The sequence below is a fragment of the Ctenopharyngodon idella genome, chromosome 5 (genome assembly GCF_019924925.1).
Source record: "Ctenopharyngodon idella isolate HZGC_01 chromosome 5, HZGC01, whole genome shotgun sequence".
NCBI lineage: Eukaryota > Metazoa > Chordata > Actinopteri > Cypriniformes > Xenocyprididae > Ctenopharyngodon > Ctenopharyngodon idella.
The window spans coordinates 41695465-41720574 of record NC_067224.1 but is presented as its reverse complement, the minus strand read 5'-3'; the positions used below and the strand labels follow the sequence as shown (position 1 = coordinate 41720574).

Genomic DNA, 25110 nt, shown 5'->3' with positions numbered 1-25110 from the left:
TCTTGATACCAGGTGGAAACAGGGCCTGACGTCACATTCAGGTACTTGTTCTCCGTTCATACGTTCACTGGGAATCAAACCCAGGAGCTCTTGGTGTTTTGAGCGTCACACTCCTCTGCTGGAGCTGTTCTTCAGCTGGTTTAGAGCCTGAGGTGAGTCTCTGTCCTGCTGGACAATCATGGCGTCTCAGCAGAATTGATCAGCACTGAAGCTCCTGCATCTCCACAGCGTCTGTCCTTCATGTTCTTCACGGGTCACAGTTCACTCCCAGCAGATTCTCTCGTGTCTGAGCGACGAGTGTCTCCAGGATCTGTTTCTGAATATCTTTAACACATTTTTGATAATATTTTTAGATGATATAAAGGGTGAAGATGTCAATAGGCTGGACGTCACTTTTGGACACTGCTGTATAAGAATATTTCACTGTTCTGAAGAACCTTCTTCCATTATAAAGAACATTGTTGTTTTTTACAGCAGCTTCACAGCAGAATGTGAATGTGTCTCATATCTGATGAAGTTTGCATCACTGATTCTGTTTGAAGCTGCTGTGAATCAATCTGTACTGTATAAAGCGCTGTAGAAATAAAGCTGACTCGACATCTCTATTTTAAGAGTGAATGCACGCGTCCAAACAAGTGTGTTTATTCTGAAATCACACGTCAGATCTGAACTGCTCTCAGACGGACGTAATTATGAGGTTTCTGGAGGTAGTTTGGCTTTATCAAAGCAGTTGTGCATTAGTCTTCTATTAGCAGATTTCATTCTCAACACTAAAATAACTCAGTGTTTGTGTCGTTTCATCTGTGCATGTTTGTGTGTTTCTATTTCCAGGCATTTTAACGTACATCTGGACCTCGTTCAGTCCTGTTTATCTACATCTGGAGCGTCTGAGACTCTCGCTGGGCTTTTCTTTGCTTGTTTTACAGATGTCAGAAATCAGCTTCTTGTCGTCTGTGCTGAAGTTTTCATATCAAATCTAAGGAAATAAAAAGCTTCTGCTTAAAGATTCAAAGGCAGTTTAGTGGGAAAATATAAAGTGTGTCCGAGTAGGAATTTCTTTACAAGGAATGAGCTCATATTTTATCGTCACGTTTTGATCACAACGACTTACATTTGTGTAACTTCACAGTTTTCACTATTATTCTGACATGTGGAAGATATATTAAGATAGAATAAAGAAGAGTGTATCAGAGCTTTAACTGCTTTACTGTATTGTATATAAGAGCATATTCTGCTGCCAGTCCTGATGAAAACACTCCACACTCTTATTAATAAAGCTTCTTTATGCTTCCATGAAGAACATTAACATCCATGGAGTCTTTCCATCACACTAAAGCTTCCTTATAGTGGAAAAAGATTCTTTAGATTATTGATATGTTCTTCACACTAAGAAAAAATGGGTCTTTAAGAACCTCTTCGAGGAACCGGAAATGTTTCTTCTATGGCATCACTGAGAAAGGAAGCTTTATTTTTCAGGTGTATCGAGTCTTTATTCAAGATATTGTTGCATGTATTTATGCATGTCATAGCGCTCACAGATAGACACTGTCTGATGATTTTACACATTTATCAGTCAAAGTGACTCACGTTATATTCATTCATGCATTGCCTGGGAATCAAACTCATGACTTGCTGGAGCTGCAGGATCATGATCTGATGGATCTTCAGCTTCTGATCATCAAACCCATGAAGCAGTCCGACTAAATACTCCAAACATGTTTAGAGACTAATGATTGTGCAGATTTCATAACCACCACATGAGGGAGCTGCAACCTGCCCTCTCAGAGCACTGAGTGTGAGGGGCTTCAGTGATGATGATGATGATGATGATGATCAGATACTTCTCTGTCCAACACATCGAGTGTTTAAGAGGAATATTGTTACCATTACAAACTAAGCATTGCAAAGTCATAAGCAGACGGGGAAAATCGTGAAAAGTTTTATTCCCAAACACACACACACACACACACACACACACACACACACACACACACACACTAACTTAAAATATCACTATGACTGTTAAAATAACCCTAAATTTTCATTTCAAATCTGCCTTCATTAAAGAATTTGAGAATTTGACAATGAGCCTCACACTGCAGGGACATGATGTTCCTCCTCAGTGTTTCTGTCTTGTTTTCCAGCACAAATATCTAAACATTCTTAAATCAAGAAACATTTACTGGAGAAGAGAAATGACTGAAAAATAAACTGAATTAAAAGAGAAAGCAAGTTTATTTTTCTAACCCTATTAGCAGATATTTGTTCTTTTTTAATCATAAACTCACTTCATTTTGATGCATTTTTCATTGATCAAGTCTTAATATCTTCAGTCATTTCTCTTCTCCAGTAAATGTATCTTGATTTAAGAATGTTTAGATATTTGTGCTGGAAAACAAGACAGAAACACTGAGGAAGAACATCATGTTTTGCGGTGTACTCTCCCTGATGACTTTCTATGATTTTATGTAATTTTAACAGGAAATTGTTGTTACATTTTGTTTTTATTTGACATGATGAATGTGACTTTTTAAGGAGGCACACATTCATCTCACAGATTATTTTTGCGTGACTTTCTGTCCTCCAGTGATCTTCACGTCACCTATTAAAGCTCTCAGTGTGAAACGTCATTGTCACACTAATGAGACGAGCATTAAGAGACGAGAACACAGCAGCAGCTTCAAACACATCCACAGGAGATCATTAGATCTGCACAATCACTGCCATTAACATCCGTGAAGGTCAACAACAATCAACATTTACTGTACATGATCTGCCCAAAATCCACCTAAACTCAGATCAATGAGGCCTAAAACAAACACAAAGTTCAACATTTGCCAATAACACAGAGAACCACATATTTATAAACAGTTTTTTGTAGTCCGGCCATTTTTGACAGGAAAGTGAGAACGAGTGTAACAAGGTGGGAAACCCCCAAAAAAGTACAAAAAATGATCAAATTTTGATTTTTATTCATTTATTTTTTGAGGGGAAGTTGTCACACCCTGTGTGAGCAAGTCAGTAAGTTTCAGTCCAATGTGACATTAACTATCATTTACTGGGAACAGAAAATCCTCACCGGGTCAAAATGACCAGAACACAACAGGAGAAAACCTCATGAGACTCCACACTGATAGAGTTTATATACACTTCATCTGATCACGAACAAACCAATCCTCAATGGGAGATAAGTTAGTCAAAATAAATTCTAAATATGCAAAAAGTTGTCTTGAACTGGTTCCAGGACTCAGGTCCATCTGAAGTCACGATATCAAACAATAGATGTGTGAAGAACATCATTATGATCGATTAACTAGAGTTCATTAAAGTGCAGCATGTAGAAATGAGCATTTAAAGAGAGGTTGCAGGTTGTTTTTTCTCCTCTATGATTATTTGGCAACACTGTGTGTGACAGACTCGTTTGGACTCGCTGTGTGTCGCGCGCGCTCCTGCAGGAGTTCTGCGGGGGTCCGAGATGCTCAAATCACATTATTTACCCTGTGTGGGGGAGAATGAGGGGCTGGGGGAAGGTAAAGCCACACACACACACACACACACACACACTGAACTTGTTGAGCTGCAGTGAGCGACAGAAGCCGCGGAGGAACCGAGTGTTTTACTGAAGCGCGTGTTTGAGGAGAAAATCAGAGAGGATCTGCTGAACTACAAACTCGAGAGAGTTCCTCAGCAGTGTGTGTGTGTGTGTGTGTGCGCGCGCGCCATCAGGATGTGTGTGAAGTGATTCACAGGCGCGCGCGTGAGAAACGCTTTCCTCACGAGTTTCATGACAGTCATGATCTTCTTCATATGGATCTGAGATCAACACCATCATCATGTCATAGAAGTTCTTCCTCGAGTGTTTCTGGATCAGTCCAGGATGGGTGACTTATATCACAACCCGCGCGGACTTTTCCTGGATTTTCCTCAATCTTGTGGAATATTGTGATTGTCAGTGATGAACGCTTGAGTTTGGCGAATGATGATGATGATGATGATGATGATGATGGTTAGTTGGGCTTTTCTCCAAACCTGCTTGATTCTGATGGTGAGATCCAACCAGTTCAGCCTCAGAGACTCCAGCAGCTGTGAGCTCCACACCGAAGTAAGTGCTCAAAACTTTCTTATATTAGATATTAATAATATAATCAGAAGTTCATGAACATTTACTGTAGAAATATGAATATATTCTGTGTATTGCTTAACATTAAACCAGTTCATGTTATGCAGATTTATCATATATACACAATAATAAAGTGAATGTCTCTTGATGTCAGTGATGTACAGTTATTAATCATCATGAGCAGATCTCTGATTATGAACAGTGTGATATAATGGAATATAAACACTGGGTCTGTCACGTAACACTCTTTGGATGAAATGTTTGTCTTTTGCATTAAATGGATTTCAATCACATGGAAGATAAGAGCTGTAAACTCTGAGAAAACAGTAATATTTGCTCTGGATTCATTGATTTGTTGAACATAAAACACCAAACTTCTGCTTCATTGACAGTCTGAGTATAAACTATAGTTGTGTGTCACTTTATCCAGTGTGTGTTTTGTTTCTGCGGTGTCAGACAGACTGTCAGAGTTGTTCCTGTCAGTCTGGACGTGTATTGCCATCAAGTGTTGCACTAATTAGACATTAATGGTCTATTGAAGAGATTATCAACTTCTGAATAAACATCCAGCTGCTCTTCAGTCATTTCCTCCATCTGACCGCCGGGTGTTTTCATACGATCTGCATTCAGAAATAAACCTTCTGCTCTGATCTGATGCTCTGAAACTTCATGAAGAGTCTGTTAAATGTTAAATGTTTTGCAGCTGGAGATTTATCTGAGAGAATGAAAAACAGATTTATGTTGTGATAGAGCGATATATATCGGCCAATATTTGGACATTTTGAGATTATCGGTGTCCACTTGTACAATAAACAGAAGCTGTTTCCCATTTTGTACTAATACACCAAGAGTCATTTGTGGTTTCTGACTGAATTAAAAATGAGTTTTTGTTTCATTTCAGCACAAAAATATGAAGCAGCACAACTGTGCATTTCTTTGATCAAAAATACAGTAAAACAGTGAAATATTATTAAATGTAAATCGGCTGTTTTCTAAGTGGAATTTATTCCTCTGAATTTTCAGCATCATTACTCCAGTCTTCAGTGTCACATGATCCTTCAGAAATCATTCTGATATGATGATTTGTTTGGAGTAAGAATTTTTTTTATTAATTAATACTTTTATTCATCAAGGACACATGAAATTGATTAAAAGTGACAGTAAAGATATTTATTTTGGTTTCAATTCCATATAAATGCTGTTCTTTTCAACTTTCTATAGACCCTCAGACTGTGATGACGCGTTTTAACGGTCATCAATATCGTAAATCCTGCAAAGTTTTTTATATTTTCATTTTTTTTAAAAACATAGGTACATTTATAACACTATACTTAGTATTATATTAGCTTTGCATCAAATTACAAAAATCTAGTTACCGCTGCTGTGAGGGTGTTTCTAATACAGCGGCTGTGGGAGAGACGGTAAAAATGACATCTTTCTCTCTTCTGACTGCCGGTGTCAATCGTTCTCTATTTTTTAAGTTGAGAAAACAGTATTGTGGAGTTTTGCTTTTGCTATTTGAGCAAATGGAAACACAAAAAATATATTTAATTTATTCTCTCATTCACCACTATAGAATTTTACCCAACTTTACCCAACTGCTTCTGAGAAACCTGGAAATGTGAAAAGGGTCTATTCATCAAAGAATCCTGAAAAATCAAATGTATGACGGTTTCCACAGAAACATGAACTGTTTTCAACATTGATAATAATCATAAATGTTTCTTGAGCAGCAAATCATCATATCAGAATGATTTCTGAAGGATCATGTGACACTGAAGACTGGAGTAATGATGCTGAAAATTCAGAGGAATAAATTACACTTTACTATATATTCACATAGAAAACAGCTGATTTACACTGGAATAATATTTCACTGTTTTACTGTATTTTTGAGCAAATAAATTCAGCCTTGATGAGCAGAATAGACCAAACATTAAAATTTATAATATAATAGTCTAATTATTTCAAATTATTATATTATATTATATTATATTATTAGGTTACACTTTGTCTTAAGGTGAAGTACTTACCTTGTACTTACTCAAATATGTACTGAGTAATATTAATTAACTACATGAACTTACAACAGGGTCATTCCGTCACATTAAATTTCAGAAATTTCCCCGGCTCAAATTTCTGATTCTGTTAATATTTTTTTCTGTAGAAAGACAAACATAAATAGTGATGAAAGCCAAAATATTACACATCATAGATGTATATTTACTGAGTAATCACTATTTTGTAGAGGGGGTCAAAATGACCATTTTCACCTGAGATTTGGAGCCAAATTAGAGGAGTGTAAAAATGACTTTATAAAGATGGAGCATCATTATTTTATTTTTACACAGAGATCTGTAGGTCTATTAGTAAAATCTGTTGACTTTATCAATCTTTGTTTCATTAAATGCCAACAGTGACAGGTCAAAAATGGCAAAAAGCTCTTCTTGTGTTTTTTGCCTCAAGTTTGCATGCCTGTAACTCAAGAAGTATTAAAGATATCTTAATATCCTTTTAGATTCTGGTTCTTAACAAACTTTCCTTTTGGCATTTTAATTTTTAAAGGCCCTCGATGGTTCAAACCCAGAGATATGCAGATCTTAATGCGGCTCCATGAGTAAACTGGTAAATTGTTCACATTTTCAGTGGTCAAAAACCAAATGTGGGTCACGTTGTATACAACTGATACTTTTTTCTTTTAAGGAGGAATATCTGAAGAACAAATAATGTTGAAAATAGAAATGTATCTCGTGTTTTTCTATCAGCTCAATTCCATAGAACATTCCTGTCTGAGGGCCGTAAATATTCCTTTTCAAAAGTTTGCATGTCTGTAACTGTAAGTGTTCAAGATATCATAATATCCTTCTAGATTCCCATTCTTAATAAACTTTCCTTTTGAAATCCTCATTTTTAAGGCTCTATATAGTTCAGTCCATTAGATATGGGGATCTCAAAGCAGTTCCATGTTCAAATTGTTGAATTTTACACATTTTCAGTGATTGAAAACCAAATGTGGTTCACTTTGCACACAGCTGATACTTATTACATTTAAAGAGGAATGTCTGAAGAATAAATAATGTTGAAACTAGAAATGTATCTTGTTTCCCTCTGTCTATAACACACCCCTGCAATTTGGCTCTGAATCTCAGGTGAAAATGGTCATTACTCAGTAAATATACATCTGTGACATTTAATATTTTGGCTTTCTTCACTATTTATGTTTGTCTTTCTACAGAAAAATATTAACAGAATTAAAAATTTGAGCCAGGGACCTCTGGTTGAGTTGACACTGAATGACCCAATAGAGTTACGGTTAGGGTTACCACTAGTTTTCTGATAAACATTCTCTGTCTGTCTTTCTCTCTGCGGACAGCAAAGCCAGCTCAACTCCTTCCTGTGGACGATAAAGCGAGACCCGCCCTCGTATTTCTACGGCACCATTCACGTCCCGTACACCCGCGTGTGGGACTTCATCCCCGAGAACTCCAAAAAGGCCTTCCAGGAGAGCAACATCGTGTACTTCGAGCTGGACCTGACGGACCCGTACACCATCTCCGCGCTGACCAGCTGCCAGCTGCTGCCGCAGGGCGAGAACCTGCAGGACGTGCTGCCCAGAGACATCTACCGGCGGCTGAAGAGACACCTGGAGTACGTCAAGCTCATGCTGCCGTCCTGGATGACGCCGGACCAGAGGGGCAAAGGCCTGTACGCCGACTACCTGTTCAACGCCATCGCCGGCAACTGGGAGCGCAAGCGGCCCGTGTGGGTGATGCTGATGGTCAACTCTCTGACGGAGGCCGACATCAAGACGCGCGGCGTTCCCGTGCTGGATCTGTATCTCGCGCAGGAAGCCGAGAGGATGAAGAAGAAAACGGGAGCCGTGGAGAAGGTGGAGGAGCAGTGCCATCCTCTGAACGGACTCAACTTCTCTCAGGTGAGCGTGTGTTTTATTCAGTTCAAACATTTGAGATTGCGTCTGACGTCATTTCTGCAGGTTGTTTATGAGAAATCAACACTGGTAACTTGCAATTGTTGCCGTAAAGAGACATTTCTACCTGATTTAATGCATAAAAATGAGTTTTGTTGGTATAAATAAATGCATTTAGGTGGATTGTGTGATGTTCAATTTTATTTTTGGCTTGAATAAAACCATTACCATTTCGGCTGATGCTGAAATCTAGACCATAATGCTGAAACACAAACGACAGCAAATGAGATCAGTGAAGTACACTAGTTCAGGAGTGTCGTATGCTGTTCTTCTCAGCACTAAACCTCTCTGCGCTGTTTTTCTGATCTGAGGAGGAGTGTGGAAGCAGGAATGATTCTCGTCAGCTGTACAAACGTTCTGTTCTGGACTGTCTTCTGTTATTAAAGTGATTTGAGCGTAATGGTTTGCGTCTGAATCTGACTCAAATCCTCGTGTTGGTGTCGGCCTATTAGACCCCTGCAATTACCGCAGTCCTTCAAAGCTGCAGACGCAGGGAATCGTGTCGCGGCCGCTGGAGTCCGTGCTAAAGCCGTACGGAACTAAAGGGATTACGCACGGCGATTTCACCTAACGCTCCAAGCCAAACAACAGCGCTTCTGATCCAGCTTCCTCCTGCAGACTGAGTGTTCAGCAAAATAGAGTTATTATCAAGTCGAGTCAGCTTTATTTCTACAGCGTTTCAAAGCAGCTTCACAGTGATAAACAGAATCATTGATACAATCTTCCAATTCTGCTGAATTCAATTCAGTTCAGTGTTGATTCAGTTCAGTTCAATAACTGTGTAAGTTCATCAATTATGAAATTCAAATTCAATTTCAGCTATAAATAATCTCTTCACTCTTAGAAATAAAGGTTCAGTGGGGTTCTTGACTCAATTTAAAGAAGACTTTATACCAAAAGCTTCTATATAAGGAGAAATGTCTTCAATGATTGCATAATACTTTCATGTTTAAGGGTTTATTTTTTATATTTTTCTAGTGTTAAAGTGTGTTTACGAGCTGTTTAATTCATAAAAGTTAATTAAAATGAAAACAAAATGAATTAAGACTAAATCCATAAAGTGATGGAACTTCTAACAGGTTCTATATATGAATCTCCTGACAGAATCCTTTAAGCTTCCAGCTGTTCTTCTAAGAGAGTAGAGAAGATAAAAGTGTCATTAAGGCATAATATAATACACTATATCATGCTGACTTCTCAATATTGTGTGTTTTTGTAATGTTATGAGCACTAAAGCACACATGAATGGAGCTGAACATCGGCGTGTTTCTCTGACTCTAAGCTCTTCAATCCCTGAGAGAAACTCCTGCATGTGTAGAAGCTCAAAGCGTCTTCAGACGATCTACAGAAATCCCATCAGAGCTGTAACGAGCTTCTGTGGTCAGAGATCATCGGCTCACCGTGAGCCGGCGCTGTGATTGGCTTATCGTACATCACACGCCCTGATACGGGATCTGCTTGTTCTCTGTCAGACACGTCCCGTTCGGCCGGAAGTCTGGCTGAAAGTTGCGTCTGTCAGTAGGAGAAACGGCCTGTAGAGATGATGAACGCTTTCCATTAGTTGATTTGATCTGAACGGCTTGTCATCATTTTCATCTCCTCTGTTTCTCTTGTGAAAAATGGGCTGACAGAGTCTGTCTGGTTCTCCGTGTGCTGCTTTAAAAGACATTTAATATTCAGTAATATTATTATTTATATTATGTAGAGCTGCATTACAGCAGAATCTGAATTTGTTTCATAATTGATAATCTTTGCAACACTGACATGTTTCCTTCCAAAGTTCAAAACTTGAATATCACATAAAACATTTGCGATTAAAGCAGCGTTTCCATCACGTGTTCAAGAGAACAAAATCATCACTTTCTGGGAAATTGGTGCAAAATATCAGTAATAAAAAAAAGGTAAGTTTCTTCAATCTGGCTCTTTTCTCCTCCATCATAAATGAGTTGGTCTCAGAGCGTCAGACGAAACACAATAAACGCTGTCATGTGATCTTGCGTTCGGATGCTGGTGTTTGGGAACACAATCGTGTGAGACGCTTCTGGAGGGAATTAAACCAAATCATTCTGATGACAGACTTTGACTCAGAACCACCAAACCAACATTTGAGATGCTGCGATGCCATTGGTCCGCTGGTTAATCCAGTTATCCAATCACAACCTCTGCTGATGCAAAGTCATGTGAGTTTATTGAGGGATTTATTCAGTAAATGTGTTTCCATCGTAGTTTATGGGCATCTTCTTATCGATAAAATTTTTCAAATCAATTCAGTTTTTATGCACATTTTTAGAATTTATGCACATCTTGGCTTTTCCATCCAGTGATTTTTTTTATGGGATATTTCAAAATACACATAAAAATATGTGGATGATGCGAATGTTGATGGGACATTCCATTGTATCATTCTTCAGACATTATGGGAATGTTACTTTGAATGTTCTCTGAACGTTCTGAAACAAGTAGTAACATTTAAAAAACGTTAAATGAACGTACAACTAAAACGTTTCAGGAAAAACGTTCCATGAACGATGTATGAATAATGTTTTTGTCCTAACGTTTTGAGAACATTATTAAAGACCAGATAACTCTGAATGAACGTTCTATTAACGTTACTGGAAGAACGTTGTTTGTAACTTTGAGAGAACCTTGCCAGAACGTTCTGAGAACATTCCCTGTTAGCTGGGTCGTTTCATAATCGATGAACTTTACACAGCTGAATTTAAACTTCTGATGAAGTTTGCATCATTGATTCTGTTATTTTCCTGTGAATCTGCTGTGAAACGATACGCTGTAGAAATAAAGCTGACTCTTCTCACAGACTCTGAGTTTGTCATCAGGGTTTGAGTCTCTTTAGAGTTTCACTGCGCTTCAGTTTCAGGTGAAAACTGGATCTCGGGATCATCCCGCTCGGACAAAATCAGGAATCGCAAGAAGCGGCCAAATCCTTTAATAACTTCTGGCGCCTTTAACGCGCGCCTCAGCCTCGAATTCCAATGGTGTTGTTAATGTTTACCACTTTGTGGCGTTAAACATAACTTTAAACGTTTGAGAAAATAATCTCCAAGCCAAATCGCACTGGATTTCAAAAACACGGCCAATAATGATAAATGGTGTTTGTACAGATGGTGCCCCTTAAATGGCACGTTTAAATCACCCACCGCCTCACACATGAAGTCATGTCGAGCGAACAGACTGTGTGTTATGAAGTCTCACACAGAACGATCTGCGTTTCTCTCAGCGGTTTGTGCCGCTGGAGCTCACAGCGGGATGATAACTGACAGATATCTCAGACAGAGATGAGGCTTTTAGTGCTGTTTTATAGCAGCCAAAATGAAATAGCTGACTGTTTCTGCTGCAGAAATCTGTATATGTGGTTTTTCAGTGTGCTTTCTTAAAAATTCATTCAGCAAAATTGCTGCTGAAATAAATTCAGTGTCCATGCAGATGAAGAGTTTCTTGAGCAAATGCACAATAATCACATTCATATTGATGATATGTACTGCAGATGAGTGTTTTTGTCTTGTTTTCCAGTATAAATATCTAATCGTTCTTAAAGGGATGATTCACTCTAAAATGAAAATTAATTCATTTACTCACTGTGGTGTTGTTCTAATGCAGTATGACTCTATTATTAGGGCCACAATTCACTCCGATTCACCCAGAAAAACACATCAAGATGAACAGAAACGCAACATGACGTACAATCCATGTACTTTCTTCTCTGAGGTGAATATATCCGTTGTGTTCGTCATAACAAGAAGGTATTGAGTTCACATTTGTCAGCTGTCATTCTGACTGTCATCGGACAACTGGAGTTCTGGTCCGGAGATGTTCAACTAGTGAACTCTTGATTTCTCATGACTCGTGTGTTTTTCTGGGCGAGTCAGCACTAATTGCACTAAAAGTGACTTTATGCTTAAAACAAGAACAAATATCTTCTAATGGAGTCAGAAAAATAATTTTGCTTCTCAAGTAAAAGTTTAGATATTTGTACGGGAAAACAAGACAAAAATACTGAGGAAGAACATCAAGTGTAGTGTCATTATTCAGCTCAATTCAGTTCAATGTTGATTCGGTTCAGTTCAATAACAGTGTAAAAATGATCAATAAGAAACAAATTCAGTTTCAGCTGTAAAGCAGCTCTGGAAATGTTAATAGTGTCATTATTCAGATCAAGTTAAATTGATAATATCACTGAATATTCAGGGTCTTTCAGAGCTCCAGATGTTTATAAATGACACATAATTAAACTGTCATTTCTCTCTCTGTTTCTATATGTTTAGAAACACATTCACGCCGTCTCGGTGAGTTTTAGTCCTGAAGTTACCGCGGTAAAAGATCTCTGTGTTTCTCATTTGTGTTGTGTGTGTCAGGGTTTATTTTCAGAAGGTGTGCGGAGAGTGAAACGGTAGTAATGAGAGTCATTACATGATTTAGGGTAGCAGGATTTTCCAAAAGAAAATCTGAAGACTTTTACAGTTTCCGTCTCCGTCTGTATTTCTCTACCTACAGTGGGAAATTATGATTGTGTGTGTGTATGAGTGTGTGTGTGTGTGTGTGTGGATCGTCTCTCTCAGTTCTGAAAGTGTGTTTGTGTCAGATGAAGTGAGCGATTCTATGTCATGTGATTGGGACCCTCGAGTGCCCGGTTTCCTCACCGCTGTTGACCAAACACACAGGTGTCGGATGCAGCACATTCCTCCAGTGGTGTCTATATCCGGTTCAGTATCAGCAGAAAACCTCACAAATGCTCATTAGTTCAGCTAATCTTCTGACGTGAGTCGGCATCAGTCGGTCTGACTCCATCATGTCAAGATTAGAGCAGATCGGCCCCAGGCGTCTCTCCGCTCTCAAACCTGTTCCTGGTTTGAACTGGAGCTCATGAGGAAACTCGGGAACAGGTTCACAGTTCACAGGTTCAGCTTTACTCTTGAATTGAGCCGTCTTTGAGCTTGGCTGGTGATGTTTCATCAGTATTAAATGGAAAGTTTCCAGAAGCATTTTCTTCAAGAATTCCTGTTTGTGAGTGTTGTTTCCATTGGTGTTTGTGTGAAAGCGTATCTCAGTAGCTTAAGCTCTCTAATACCCATCATTCCCTGCTATTGTTCTGTCCTGCCGTCATTGACAGTTACTCAGGGATTCGTTTGTGTGAAAACCTCCATTAGCATGTGTGTGTGAGCAATTACAGCCGCTATTATTCCTGCTAACGTGCTAATACATTAGTATCAGAGAGGTGTTAACTGAATCAAACGGGTTGGTAATCTTGTGTTAGTGTGTCCGAGGCTCTGATGGACAGGAACACACTGGTTTTGATTCCATATAGGTGGCAGATGTTTGTGTGTTTAGACACCTGCAGCAAGAGTCACATTTATTTGTGTAGCGCTTTTCACAACACACATTGTTTCAAAGCAGCTCTACTGAAAAGCATGATGTTAATGGGAATCTATTCTGCATTTTTCCATGTTCATCATTCACAGAGTTCTTCTCTATATCAGTGTCAGTGTTTCTGAACTCCCTGAAACGCCTCCATTGGAGTCTTGAGTTTTCTTCACAATATTCCTCATTTAAATAATTCATATGCAGAATAAAGGGACGGGGCCTAGTTGAGTTAGTAGTGTGTTGAAACTGGTGGTTATGGTAAGGGGCGGGACATTTCCCAGACACCAATCACAACACACCGCTCCAGCCGACCAATCAGAGCACATTGTGCTTTTCAGAAGGCGGGGCTTCATAGAGACAGGAACTAAACAGAGCGTTACTGACAGACTGGGAAGAGAGGAGCTGCAACAATGGAGAATATGAGGAAAATAATCAACATTCAAGCAGGAAAACCTGTTCTAGTAGAGCACAAAACAAAAAGGCAGAATACGGCCTCGTTATAATATCTTAATATCTTCATGCCTTATACAGATTAAGAGTTTTTAATCACACAATTCTGACTTTTTTTCTCAGAATTGCGAGAAATAAAGTCAGAATTGCGAGAAATAAAGTCAGAATTGCGAGAAATAAAGTCAGAATTGCGAGATAAAAAGTCGCAATTAACTTTTTTATTTATTATTTCATGGTGGAAACAAGCTTCCATAGAATATGCTTATAGATTTTTTCCTGGTTTTAATATCAGCCTCATCTATTTATTTCTTCCTGCTAAACTCTTCAGCATTTCTCCGTCCTGAGAGAGTTGGTTTGTGGGTAGCGAGGGCTTTAATCTCTGAGCAGACAACTTACTCAGCATGATTAATAGGATACGGGAAAGTGTTGGATCTGACACGGGTTTAATGCAAGCGTGAAGAGACGAGCGGAGCGGCAGGGATTGTGTCTCACGGTGAAAAGCAGATGGTGGATTCACACTTCAGACTGTTGATGGAGGCACTTTAGCAGACGTCTCTGTCAACAGCAGAATCCAAGAATCCGGCTGCTTTATTTGTGCACAGATTGTATTTTGTGGATGTATTTAAAGTGGCCAACATTACGGTGTGGCGTTTGTGCTGTCGGTGATGTAATCGCACTCCCACAATCCCCTGCTGGAGCACATGAAAGACGCTCCTGTCAAACTCTCTTTTACGCTGTCGGTCACTCGGATCCGCCGGCCTTTGAAGTCTCTCTGATTCTCCGCAGAGCGAATCGCGCGAGCGCAGCGGCGTATTGTTGGCTTGTTGTTCTTGGGTTTGTGGGTCTCGCGAGTGAAAGTTCGCTCTCCCGCGGCCTGCGCCCCCTGTATTGTTTACTTTTTGTCCCGGCTGGGAGAGAATTCCACTCGCTCGGATGAAACGGCCGTGTTTTCAGGGTCATTTGCACCCAAAGAGTGTTTGTCTTTGGGGATGGGGCTCTTTGTCTGTCGCTGCTCACTGACCTCATAAAAACTGCACAGACAAGCAGCGTCTCTCACACACACTCTTCCTCCAAACATTCTTAAATCAAGATACATTTACTGGAGAAGAGAAATGACTGAAGATATTAAGACTTGATTAATGAAAAATGTGTCAAAATTAAGTGAGTTTGTGCTTAAAACAAGAACAAATATCTGCCAATGGAGTCAGAAAAATAATCTTTTCTCTTTTGAATTAAGTTTATTTTTCTGACCTCATTGGCAGATATTTGTTCTTGTTTTAATCATAAACTCACTTCATTTTGATAGTTAAAATTTTTAACCAGTACTGATTTCACTCATGCAACATTCGTCTTGTGTTTGAGCCCTTCTTTGCCTTCACTGTTTTGCATGTTCTGTTACTTCTTTTCTTCTAGCGCTTCTCTTTTCCCAGCATTAATCAGAATTCGTAGTTGAAATTCCTCTTGCATGGAATCAGTTTCCCTCCTCCGTAATCACATGGACGTGGATGCATTGAGAAGTAACTCTATTTGAAATATGTTTAGAAATATGTGTGTGTGTGTGTGTGTGTGTGTGTGTGTATTCGGGCCGCTGTGGTCTGCTGGATGGACTCTTTTTCTCGTGTCTACATTAATTTTGAAGCCGGTTGAAGAACCACAAACGGGCAATGGCTCGCGGCCACATGCGGATCCATTTCTCTGGGGTTGAGAGGTTATCCGCACATATTTTCCACTACAGGGACATTTTTACATGGTGGGACATGAAGATTTTCAGCATGAGACGCCACATTTATGGCTTGAGCTGAAGCGAAGCGTGTCTTTTAGATGATTTTAGGGTATGTGGGTAGTTGTGCAGTGTGACATGCTGAACATTTGAAACATCACTTTTTGTTTAATCTAAATTATCACATCCAGTGTAAATGTGCTCATATTCATTGTATATAATATTAGACATTTATTACATGATTAGAATCCATCATTAAAACATGAACTGCTTATAATATCCTGTTTTTCTTGCAAGCTGATTGGCTGAGACTGCATGTGTGGGCCGGATTGAAGCTGTCAATCAAAGCACAATCACTTTACTTTAGCGTGTGACACTGATTCTGTCAGACAGCAGAAACATTTTCTGTGTGTGTGTGTATACACACATATGTGTGAGGAGGAGGAATAATGGAAACCTCTCGCAGAGACACTCGGAGGCCTGGAGCTGCCGGTGTGTCCCGATTCTTTTCATTTCCCTCTTAAGGCGGTTTAAAGAGCTGGTCCGCAGGGAGGCTGGAGCCGCCGCTGTCAGGAGGACGTTTAACATGTTGATGTTTAACCTGCTAATGCGAGCGGCAGACGAATGTTTATGGCTGTTAGACGGAGTATGAGATGCTTTTAGTGACGGTTGTTGAGCTGGTCTGGAGACGAAACTAAAGATAAAGAATCTCCACAGGGGCTGAAAATAAAGCAGACGGCAAACTGAGAGGTTTAGTGAAATCTTAGATTAAAGTCAGTGTGTGGAATATCTGTTTATCTGAACATTGTACGTGCCGATGATTATTTCACTGACAAATGTTTTACTCTTGAAGGTTTTACTTGATGCATTTTCACATTAGATGTACACTCTAAAAACTGCTGGGTTAAAAACAACCCAACAAAAGTTGGGTTGAAAATGGACAAACACAGTTATTGGGTTGTTTTGACCCAGCGATTGGGCTGTTCTATCCCAGCGATTGGGTTGTTTTATCCCAGCGATTGGGCTGTTCTATCCCAGCGATTGGGTTGTTTTAACCCAGCGATTGGGCTGTTTTAACCCAGTGATTGAGTGGTTTTAACCCAGTTATTGGATTGTTCTATCCCAGTGATTGGGCTGTTTTAACCCAGCGACTGGGTTGTTCTATCCCAGCGATTGGGCTGTTTTAACCCAGCGATTGGGCTGTTTTAACCCAGTTATTGGGTTGTTTTATCCCAGCGATTGGGCTGTTTTAACCCAGTGATTGAGTGGGTTTAACCCAGTTATTGGGTTGTTTTAACCCAGTTATTGGGTGGTTTTAACCCAGTTATTGGATTGTTCTATCCCAGTGATTGGGCTGTTTTAACCCAGTTATTGGGCTGTTCTATCCCAGCGATTGGGTTGTTTTAACCCAGCGATTGGGCTGTTTTAACCCAGTTATTGGGTTGCTCTATCCCAGCGATTGGGCTGTTTTAACCCAGCGATTGGGCTGTTTTAACCCAGTTATTGGGCTGTTTTAACCCAGTTATTGGGTTGTTCTATCCCAGCATTTGGGCTGTTTTAACCCAGCGATTGGGCTGTTTTAACCCAGCGATTGGGCTGTTTTAACCCAGTTATTGGGTTGTTTTATCCCAGCGATTGGGCTGTTTTAACCCAGTGATTGAGTGGTTTTAACCCAGTTATTGGATTGTTCTATCCCAGTGATTGGGCTGTTTTAACCCAGCGACTGGGTTGTTCTATCCCAGCGATTGGGCTGTTTTAACCCAGCGATTGGGCTGTTTTAACCCAGTTATTGGGTTGTTTTATCCCAGCGATTGGGCTGTTTTAACCCAGTGATTGAGTGGTTTTAACCCAGTTATTGGGTTGTTCTATCCCAGCGATTGGGCTGTTTTAACCCAGCGACTGGGTTGTTCTATCCCAGCGATTGGGCTGTTTTAACCCAGCGATTGGGCTGTTTTAACCCAGTTATTGGGTTGTTCTATCCCAGCGATTGGGCTGTTTTAACCCAGCGATTGGGCTGTTTTAACCCAATTATTGGGTTGTTTTAACCCAGCGATTGGGCTGTTTTAACCCAGCGATTGGGCTGTTTTAACCCAGTTATTGGGTTGTTCTATCCCAGCATTTGGGCTGTTTTAACCCAGCGATTGGGCTGTTTTAACCCAGCGATTGGGCTGTTTTAACCCAGTTATTGGGTTGTTTTATCCCAGCGATTGGGCTGTTTTAACCCAGTGATTGAGTGGTTTTAACCCAGTTATTGGATTGTTCTATCCCAGTGATTGGGCTGTTTTAACCCAGCGACTGGGTTGTTCTATCCCAGCGATTGGGCTGTTTTAACCCAGCGATTGGGCTGTTTTAACCCAGTTATTGGGTTGTTTTATCCCAGCGATTGGGCTGTTTTAACCCAGTGATTGAGTGGTTTTAACCCAGTTATTGGGTTGTTCTATCCCAGCGATTGGGCTGTTTTAACCCAGCGACTGGGTTGTTCTATCCCAGCGATTGGGCTGTTTTAACCCAGCGATTGGGCTGTTTTAACCCAGTTATTGGGTTGTTCTATCCCAGCGATTGGGCTGTTTTAACCCAGCGATTGGGCTGTTTTAACCCAATTATTGAGTTGTTTTAACCCAGCGATTGGGCTGTTTTAACCCAGCGATTGGGCTGTTTTAACCCAGTTATTGGGTTGTTCTATCCCAGCGATTGGGATGTTTTAACCCAGCGATTGAGTGGTTTTAACCCAGTTATTGGGTTGTTCTATCCCAGCGATTGGGATGTTTTAACCCAGTGATTGAGTGGTTTTAACCCAGTTATTGGATTGTTCTATCCCAGTGATTGGGCTGTTTTAACCCAGCGACTGGGTTGTTCTATCCCAGCGATTGGGCTGTTTTAACCCAGCGATTGGGCTGTTTTAACCCAGTTATTGGGTTGTTTTATCCCAGCGATTGGGCTGTTTTAACCCAGTGATTGAGTGGTTTTAACCCAGTTATTGGGTTGTTCTATCCCAGCGATTGGGCTGTTTTAACCCAGCGACTGGGTTGTTCTATCCCAGCGATTGGGCTGTTTTAACCCAGCGATTGGGCTGTTTTAACCCAGTTATTGGGTTGTTCTATCCCAGCGATTGGGCTGTTTTAACCCAGCGATTGGGCTGTTTTAACCCAATTATTGGGTTGTTTTAACCCAGCGATTGGGCTGTTTTAACCCAGCGATTGGGCTGTTTTAACCCAGTTATTGGGTTGTTCTATCCCAGCATTTGGGCTGTTTTAACCCAGCGATTGGGCTGTTTTAACCCAGCGATTGGGCTGTTTTAACCCAGTTATTGGGTTGTTTTATCCCAGCGATTGGGCTGTTTTAACCCAGTGATTGAGTGGTTTTAACCCAGTTATTGGATTGTTCTATCCCAGTGATTGGGCTGTTTTAACCCAGCGACTGGGTTGTTCTATCCCAGCGATTGGGCTGTTTTAACCCAGCGATTGGGCTGTTTTAACCCAGTTATTGGGTTGTTTTATCCCAGCGATTGGGCTGTTTTAACCCAGTGATTGAGTGGTTTTAACCCAGTTATTGGGTTGTTCTATCCCAGCGATTGGGCTGTTTTAACCCAGCGACTGGGTTGTTCTATCCCAGCGATTGGGCTGTTTTAACCCAGCGATTGGGCTGTTTTAACCCAGTTATTGGGTTGTTCTATCCCAGCGATTGGGCTGTTTTAACCCAGCGATTGGGCTGTTTTAACCCAATTATTGAGTTGTTTTAACCCAGCGATTGGGCTGTTTTAACCCAGCGATTGGGCTGTTTTAACCCAGTTATTGGGTTGTTCTATCCCAGCGATTGGGATGTTTTAACCCAGCGATTGAGTGGTTTTAACCCAGTTATTGGGTTGTTCTATCCCAGCGATTGGGATGTTTTAACACAGCAATAATGTTTTTGTGCTAATGTTTTGAGAACATTATTAAAGACCAGATAACTCTGAACGAACGTTCTATTAACGTTACTGGAAGAACATTTGTTTATTCCTTGTCAGAACGTTCCCTGTCAGCTGGGTTGTTTTAATCTAGTTCTTCCTCAGAAGTCTGTCAACACGAAACCTTGTAAAGGTAACTCAAATCTGGATAAGTTTGATAAAGTGCATTATGATCTAAAGTCACAAAATATGTGTAATAAATGACTGAACACTTGCGGAGAGGACCTTCTCTGTGTGTCTGGCGGGTCTGTTTTGAATGAAGACGCTTCTGCTCGTCACGTCTGATCCCGGCGTGTGTTTGAAGCCGCAGATTAGCATCAGGCGCTGCTTTACTCTTCTGCCGTTTAATCGTGGGAAAGTTTCCCAGCTTATCAGAGTCCATTCACAAATATACGGTGATGTCGCCGGCGGTGCGCTGTGAGCTTTGGCTTTGTTTGTGTTCTTAACTGGTGGGAAAACAGAGAACGGATGATGTCATGAGAAACGAGGTTAATGCCTTTAACGGCAGTCCATTAGCGCCCGACTGAGAGGCTGTCCATCACAGACGGACCAACGCTGTCTGACTTCTTACAATAACAGCTACAGATTCTGACATCCAGCGTCTGATTTATATATAGAAAACACTGTAAATCCATCAGTGATGCCACTGTTTCCTCCTGAGCTGCTTTACAGACTCATATTTGATGAAGTTTGCATCATTGATTCTGTTTTTTCCTGTTTATTAGCTGCTTTGAAACAACTTTGAAAGACTTGAGTAATATTTTTTCAGCCGTCACCGTGATGTTGCTGCTATAAGTTAGCGTTTCAGCTGATCTGCAGTGAAGATCAGGACCATCCGTCTGTCTGAATCACAGCAGGAGTGTTTGGGAAACCTGTCTGAATTTCATCATTATTTTCGTGATTCTGTTAAATACTGTTCAGCAAACTGTGGAGTGTTTTCTGTGCGTCCATCGTAACGTAACGGGGTGATTTCCATCACAAAGCAGAATTATTGACTTTCATAGGGCCGCAGTGCTTTGATCTGAACTCACTCTGGTTCCGTGTGTGTGAATGTGTCCAGTGACCCACAGAACGGACACAACGGAGCCGCGGCACAGCATTCGTTCAGCCCCGTCTTTCTTCCTTCTTACTTTCGGCGCTCTTTCATTCACGGCCTCCTCCTCCTCCGTGCCGTAATTTAAGGGGCTGAAAGGCTGGTCGAGGGGGTGAAGATGCTTGGGCCGCAGCAGATGGAGAGGGTTTTTGTGCCGCGGGTTTGTGAGGCTAGCGGGGTGGCGATAGGCTAATTTGAGCAGCATAAAGCCGGCGCGCTTTCAAATGCAGAGCAGGAGGCTTTGATGAGCGCGGGATGAAAGCGCGGCGGCCGACGGCTCTTTGTCCCAGACATGAAGGCATCTGCTGGGCTTTGCCCTCCTCTCTCGGACGAGCCCCGCGAACAATGAGGGACGGCCGGAGAGTGTCATCGGCGCTGATGAAAAGAGCTCAAGAGTGTGTGTGTGTGTGTGTGTGTGTGTGAGAGTGTGTACTGGTTTATATTACATTGTGGGGAGCAGCCAGCAGTCCGCATGGGGGAAATGGATTAATAATCATACTAAATTAAGTTTTTTTGAAAATGTAAAAATGCAGACAGTTTCCTGTGATGGGTAGGGTTAGGGGTAGTGTAGGGGGAGAGAATGTACAGTTTGTATAGTTTAAAAACCATTACACCTATGAAGAGTGAACCAGACGTGTGTGAGTGTGTGTGTGTGTGTGTGTGTGTGTGTGTGTGTGTGTGTGTGTGTAAACACTAGGGAATTTCATGGTGACTCAATAGTGAGCTGCAGCAGCAGAAGCAACAAAAAGCGTCAGCTAGAACTAATTGAGAGAAACTCTCAGCTGAGCCTTTGATCTGAGAGAGATTCACTCATGCTTCAGAAGAAGCTCATTCAGGAACATCAGACAGAAACACTGCGCTTCTGTTCAGTCAGGCTCAGAGCTGAGTGTGTAAGTGCAGCGCTTTTGTGCTCCAGACATCAATGATTCCTCAAATCATGTGTGTTGTGATCAGACAGAAATCACACAGAACATGTTTCCATTTTCTGATAAAGGAAAAATATTGTTTTTTTAAGTAGTAAACAAAACATAAATTACTGGAGAATGTTTTTTAGTTTTTCTACTTCAAAATGCTGGTTTAAGATGGTCTCAGGCCCACAATGCACCGAGGCTTACAGTGACTGTATAGATAAACTGCTTAGTCTTGTCTTAAAAGTTAGTAATGACATTTAACTTTAAGTCAGTCACATAAAGTAGATTGGTCTAATTTAAATTTAAAAAGTAAGACTGATTTCCCCTCGACTAACTGCTAAGTTGGCCAGACTAGTTTTTAAAGGGACAGTCCACCCAAAAATGATCATCCACTCGCCCTCATGTCATTCTAAACCCGTATGACTGACTCTCTTCTTCTGTCGAACATAAAAGAGATACTTGGAAGATATTCTGAAGAATGTTGGTAATCAAACAGGTTCCATTGACTTCCACTGCATGAACAAAAAACACAGTGGAAGTCAATGGGAACCAAAACTGCTTGATTACCACCATTCTTTAACATATCTTGATTTATGTCCACCAGAACAGAGGAAATAAGTCATACAGGTTTGAACCAGTAAATGATGACTGTCCCTTTAAGACAGTCTCGTGCTTCTGCAGAATCATCATGGCTGTGTTTGCGTGTTTCAGGTGATTTTCGCTCTGAATCAGACGCTGCTGCAGCAGGAGAGTCTCCGCGCCGGGAGTCTACAGGTTCCCTACACCACAGAGGACCTGATCAAGCACTACAACTGTGGAGATCTGAACTCCATCGTCTTCAACCACGACACCTCGCAGGTACACATTCACAACACTCAAATCAGCTGTAGTGCACAAACAAGCTTTCGTACACAATAATTGAGTCTTGTTTTCCAGTATAAACCTCTAAACATCCTTAAAATGGGATTCATGTTATTTTCTAGATGTTAAAGGAGACCTATAATGCCCCTTTTCACAAGATGTAATAGAAGTCCCAGAATGTGTCTGTGAAGTTTCAGCTCAAAATCCCCCACAGATCATTTATTATAGCTTGTCAAATTTGCCCCTATTTGGGTGTGAGCAAAAACACGTTTTTGTGTGTGTCCCTTTAAATGCAAATGAGCTGCTGCTCCCGCCCCCTTTCCAGAAGAGTGCGGAGCTTTAACAGCTCAACAACAACAAAGCTGGAGAATCTCACGCAGCCAAAATGAGGATTGTCAGTAACGGTGTTCAGCCTTACATTGTTCAAACCGGAGTCGACACTGATGGAGAGACTCAGGAAGAAGTTACAACTTTTAGATGTTTCTGAATGGTTAGTGGATAAATTTATGTAGTTGCTGTGGAGTTGATTCAGCTCATCCACTAGCATGTGCCGTCATGTTAATCTTTTGTGTTGAATTGACCCTCGTTTGTGAAGCAGTCCGGTGTAAAATGACGGCATGACAACAACACTCTACTACAACAACTCTTCCTCTTCTCTAAAGCAGCCCAACATGGCCCCGCCCCCTTTGTTGTGTGTTCTCGGGGGCGGGGTTTATGTCAATTTTAGGGTTAGTGATGTCACCAACCCAGGAAGAAGCTCGTTGTAGTCCCTACCAGCCGTTTGTTGTAGTCCTTAAAAAGTGATTTTTGTAAAAGAAAATATCTCTCTTTGCATTGAACTTTGAGTGTTGTAACTTTGCAGATGTTGTTTATGATCAAACAGCAACATTACACACTAACTAAAGTTAAAGTCAAATCATAATCAACCACACCTTTAAGGATGAGAAGAAAACTTGACTCTTTTCTACCCCTAAATTGAAACTTCATCTGTCCAATGTGTGTCCAGGTCCCGAACTTCAAGAACGTGACGCTGCCGGCCAGCGAGCAGGTGACGGCGCAGGAGATCGACAGCTACTTCCGACAGGAGCTGATCTACAAGCGTAACGAGAGGATGGGGCGACGCGTCAAAGCACTGCTCGAGGAACAACCCGACAAGAGCTTCTTCTTCGCCTTCGGAGCAGGTCAGTTTCCCTCGGGAAGCTTCCCGGATCGTTCATCTTTGAAGTCGCACGGTCTTCTTTTGATCCGGTTAGTTGAGTCTGGGCGTAATGTAATGAAATGTTTCCAGCTCAGGTACGACTGAGATGGCTCGTTTCTGACCTCGGTGTGCAAATATCCGCCAGCGTTCAGCAGCTTTTGACTTGCAAACACTGCTGCTAAAAATAATTGCCTGCTCATGTCGTGGAGATTAAATGAGATTATGCTCTTTCTAGGAGCAAATCTTGGCTTTTTAAAACCCTGAGAAATGGATTTTCTTTTTTATCAGAAGAAAAGTTTGCAGCTGTAATTATTCCGCCTTTGATGGCCGTCCATCACAGCGACGGCTCTGGTGCGGTTCACCGCGAGGTCATGTGTGGATCAGCGGCCGTGCGTTCAATGAAATGATGTGGAAATCTGATTAAAGCCACTTAGAACAAATGACTCAAATTCTTTTCATTGTGGTCGTGCGGCAAACCCAGGCTCTTTACAAGCCAGAGCGATGGGTTTGTTGGTTTAGAGAAGCTGGACTAATGGACATAAACACATGCAATCTACTTATTGCCACATATTCTGCTTCATTTAACTCCAGATTGAAAACAGGGAGATTATAAACAGCAGGAAACGCTCCGGTGTGTGTTATAGACTCTTTACTGTGAAGTTACTGCATCACTCCAGCGGTTCATTATGAGCACTAAACGCTTTATTTTATTAGTGCTGTTTGCTGTGGCAGATATTATTGTAGAGTCAGTGTGTGTTTGGAGGGTTTGTTTGTCTCAGCACAGACTGCAGCTGATAAGATAAAGAGAGCATGTTGATCAGGGTTAAAACAACAGCACTGCTGCGAGACAATCAGCATTCCGGCTCGTTAGTGCAGTGAGGAATGCCAGGAATGTTTGCGTTGCTCCCACAAGCCCCGCGGACCAGCGCTGTCAGATTCACACCTGAACCTTCCCTCGAGCGGCTGATCGTCATGCTGTCCAATCCAGATCACGATCGTGGTCTCAGTGCTAGCTTCATGTTTCGAATGACTTCACGCTCACCATCACGAGTTTGACAAAAGGTGTTTTTTTGTCCAGAAATGCATGAAGCAACACGTGAATATTCCTCATATTTAAAGGATTAGTTCACCTCAGAATTAAAATTTCCTGATAATTTACTCACCTCCATGTCATCCAAGATGTCTTTCTTTCTACAGAGGAAAAGAAATGAAGGTTTTTGAGGAAAACATTCCAGGATTTTTCTCCATATAGTGGACTTCACTGGGGTTCAACGGGTTGAAGGTCCAAATGTCAGTTTCAGTGCAGCTTCAAAGAGCTCTACATGATCCCAGACGAGGAATAAGAGTCTTATCTAGAGAAACCATCAGTCATTTTCTAAAAAAAAATAAACATTTATATACTTTTTAACCACAAATGCTCGTCTTGCACTGCTCTGTGATGCTC

General features: G+C 41.1%; 1 protein-coding gene across 1 annotated transcript in view; it reads left to right on the top strand.

The window, feature by feature from the left end:
• Positions 1 to 3516: 3516 nt before the first annotated feature.
• trabd2a (TraB domain containing 2A) overlaps positions 3517 to 25110 on the top strand; it is a 37422-nt gene continuing 15828 nt past the window's right edge. Inside the window, exons 1-4 of the mRNA XM_051893079.1 lie at positions 3517 to 4102; positions 7494 to 8054; positions 22319 to 22465; positions 23475 to 23649. Coding sequence (XP_051749039.1) covers positions 3977 to 4102; positions 7494 to 8054; positions 22319 to 22465; positions 23475 to 23649 — 1009 coding nt within the window. The 5' untranslated portion in view covers positions 3517 to 3976. The remainder of the gene's footprint in view (positions 4103 to 7493; positions 8055 to 22318; positions 22466 to 23474; positions 23650 to 25110) is intronic.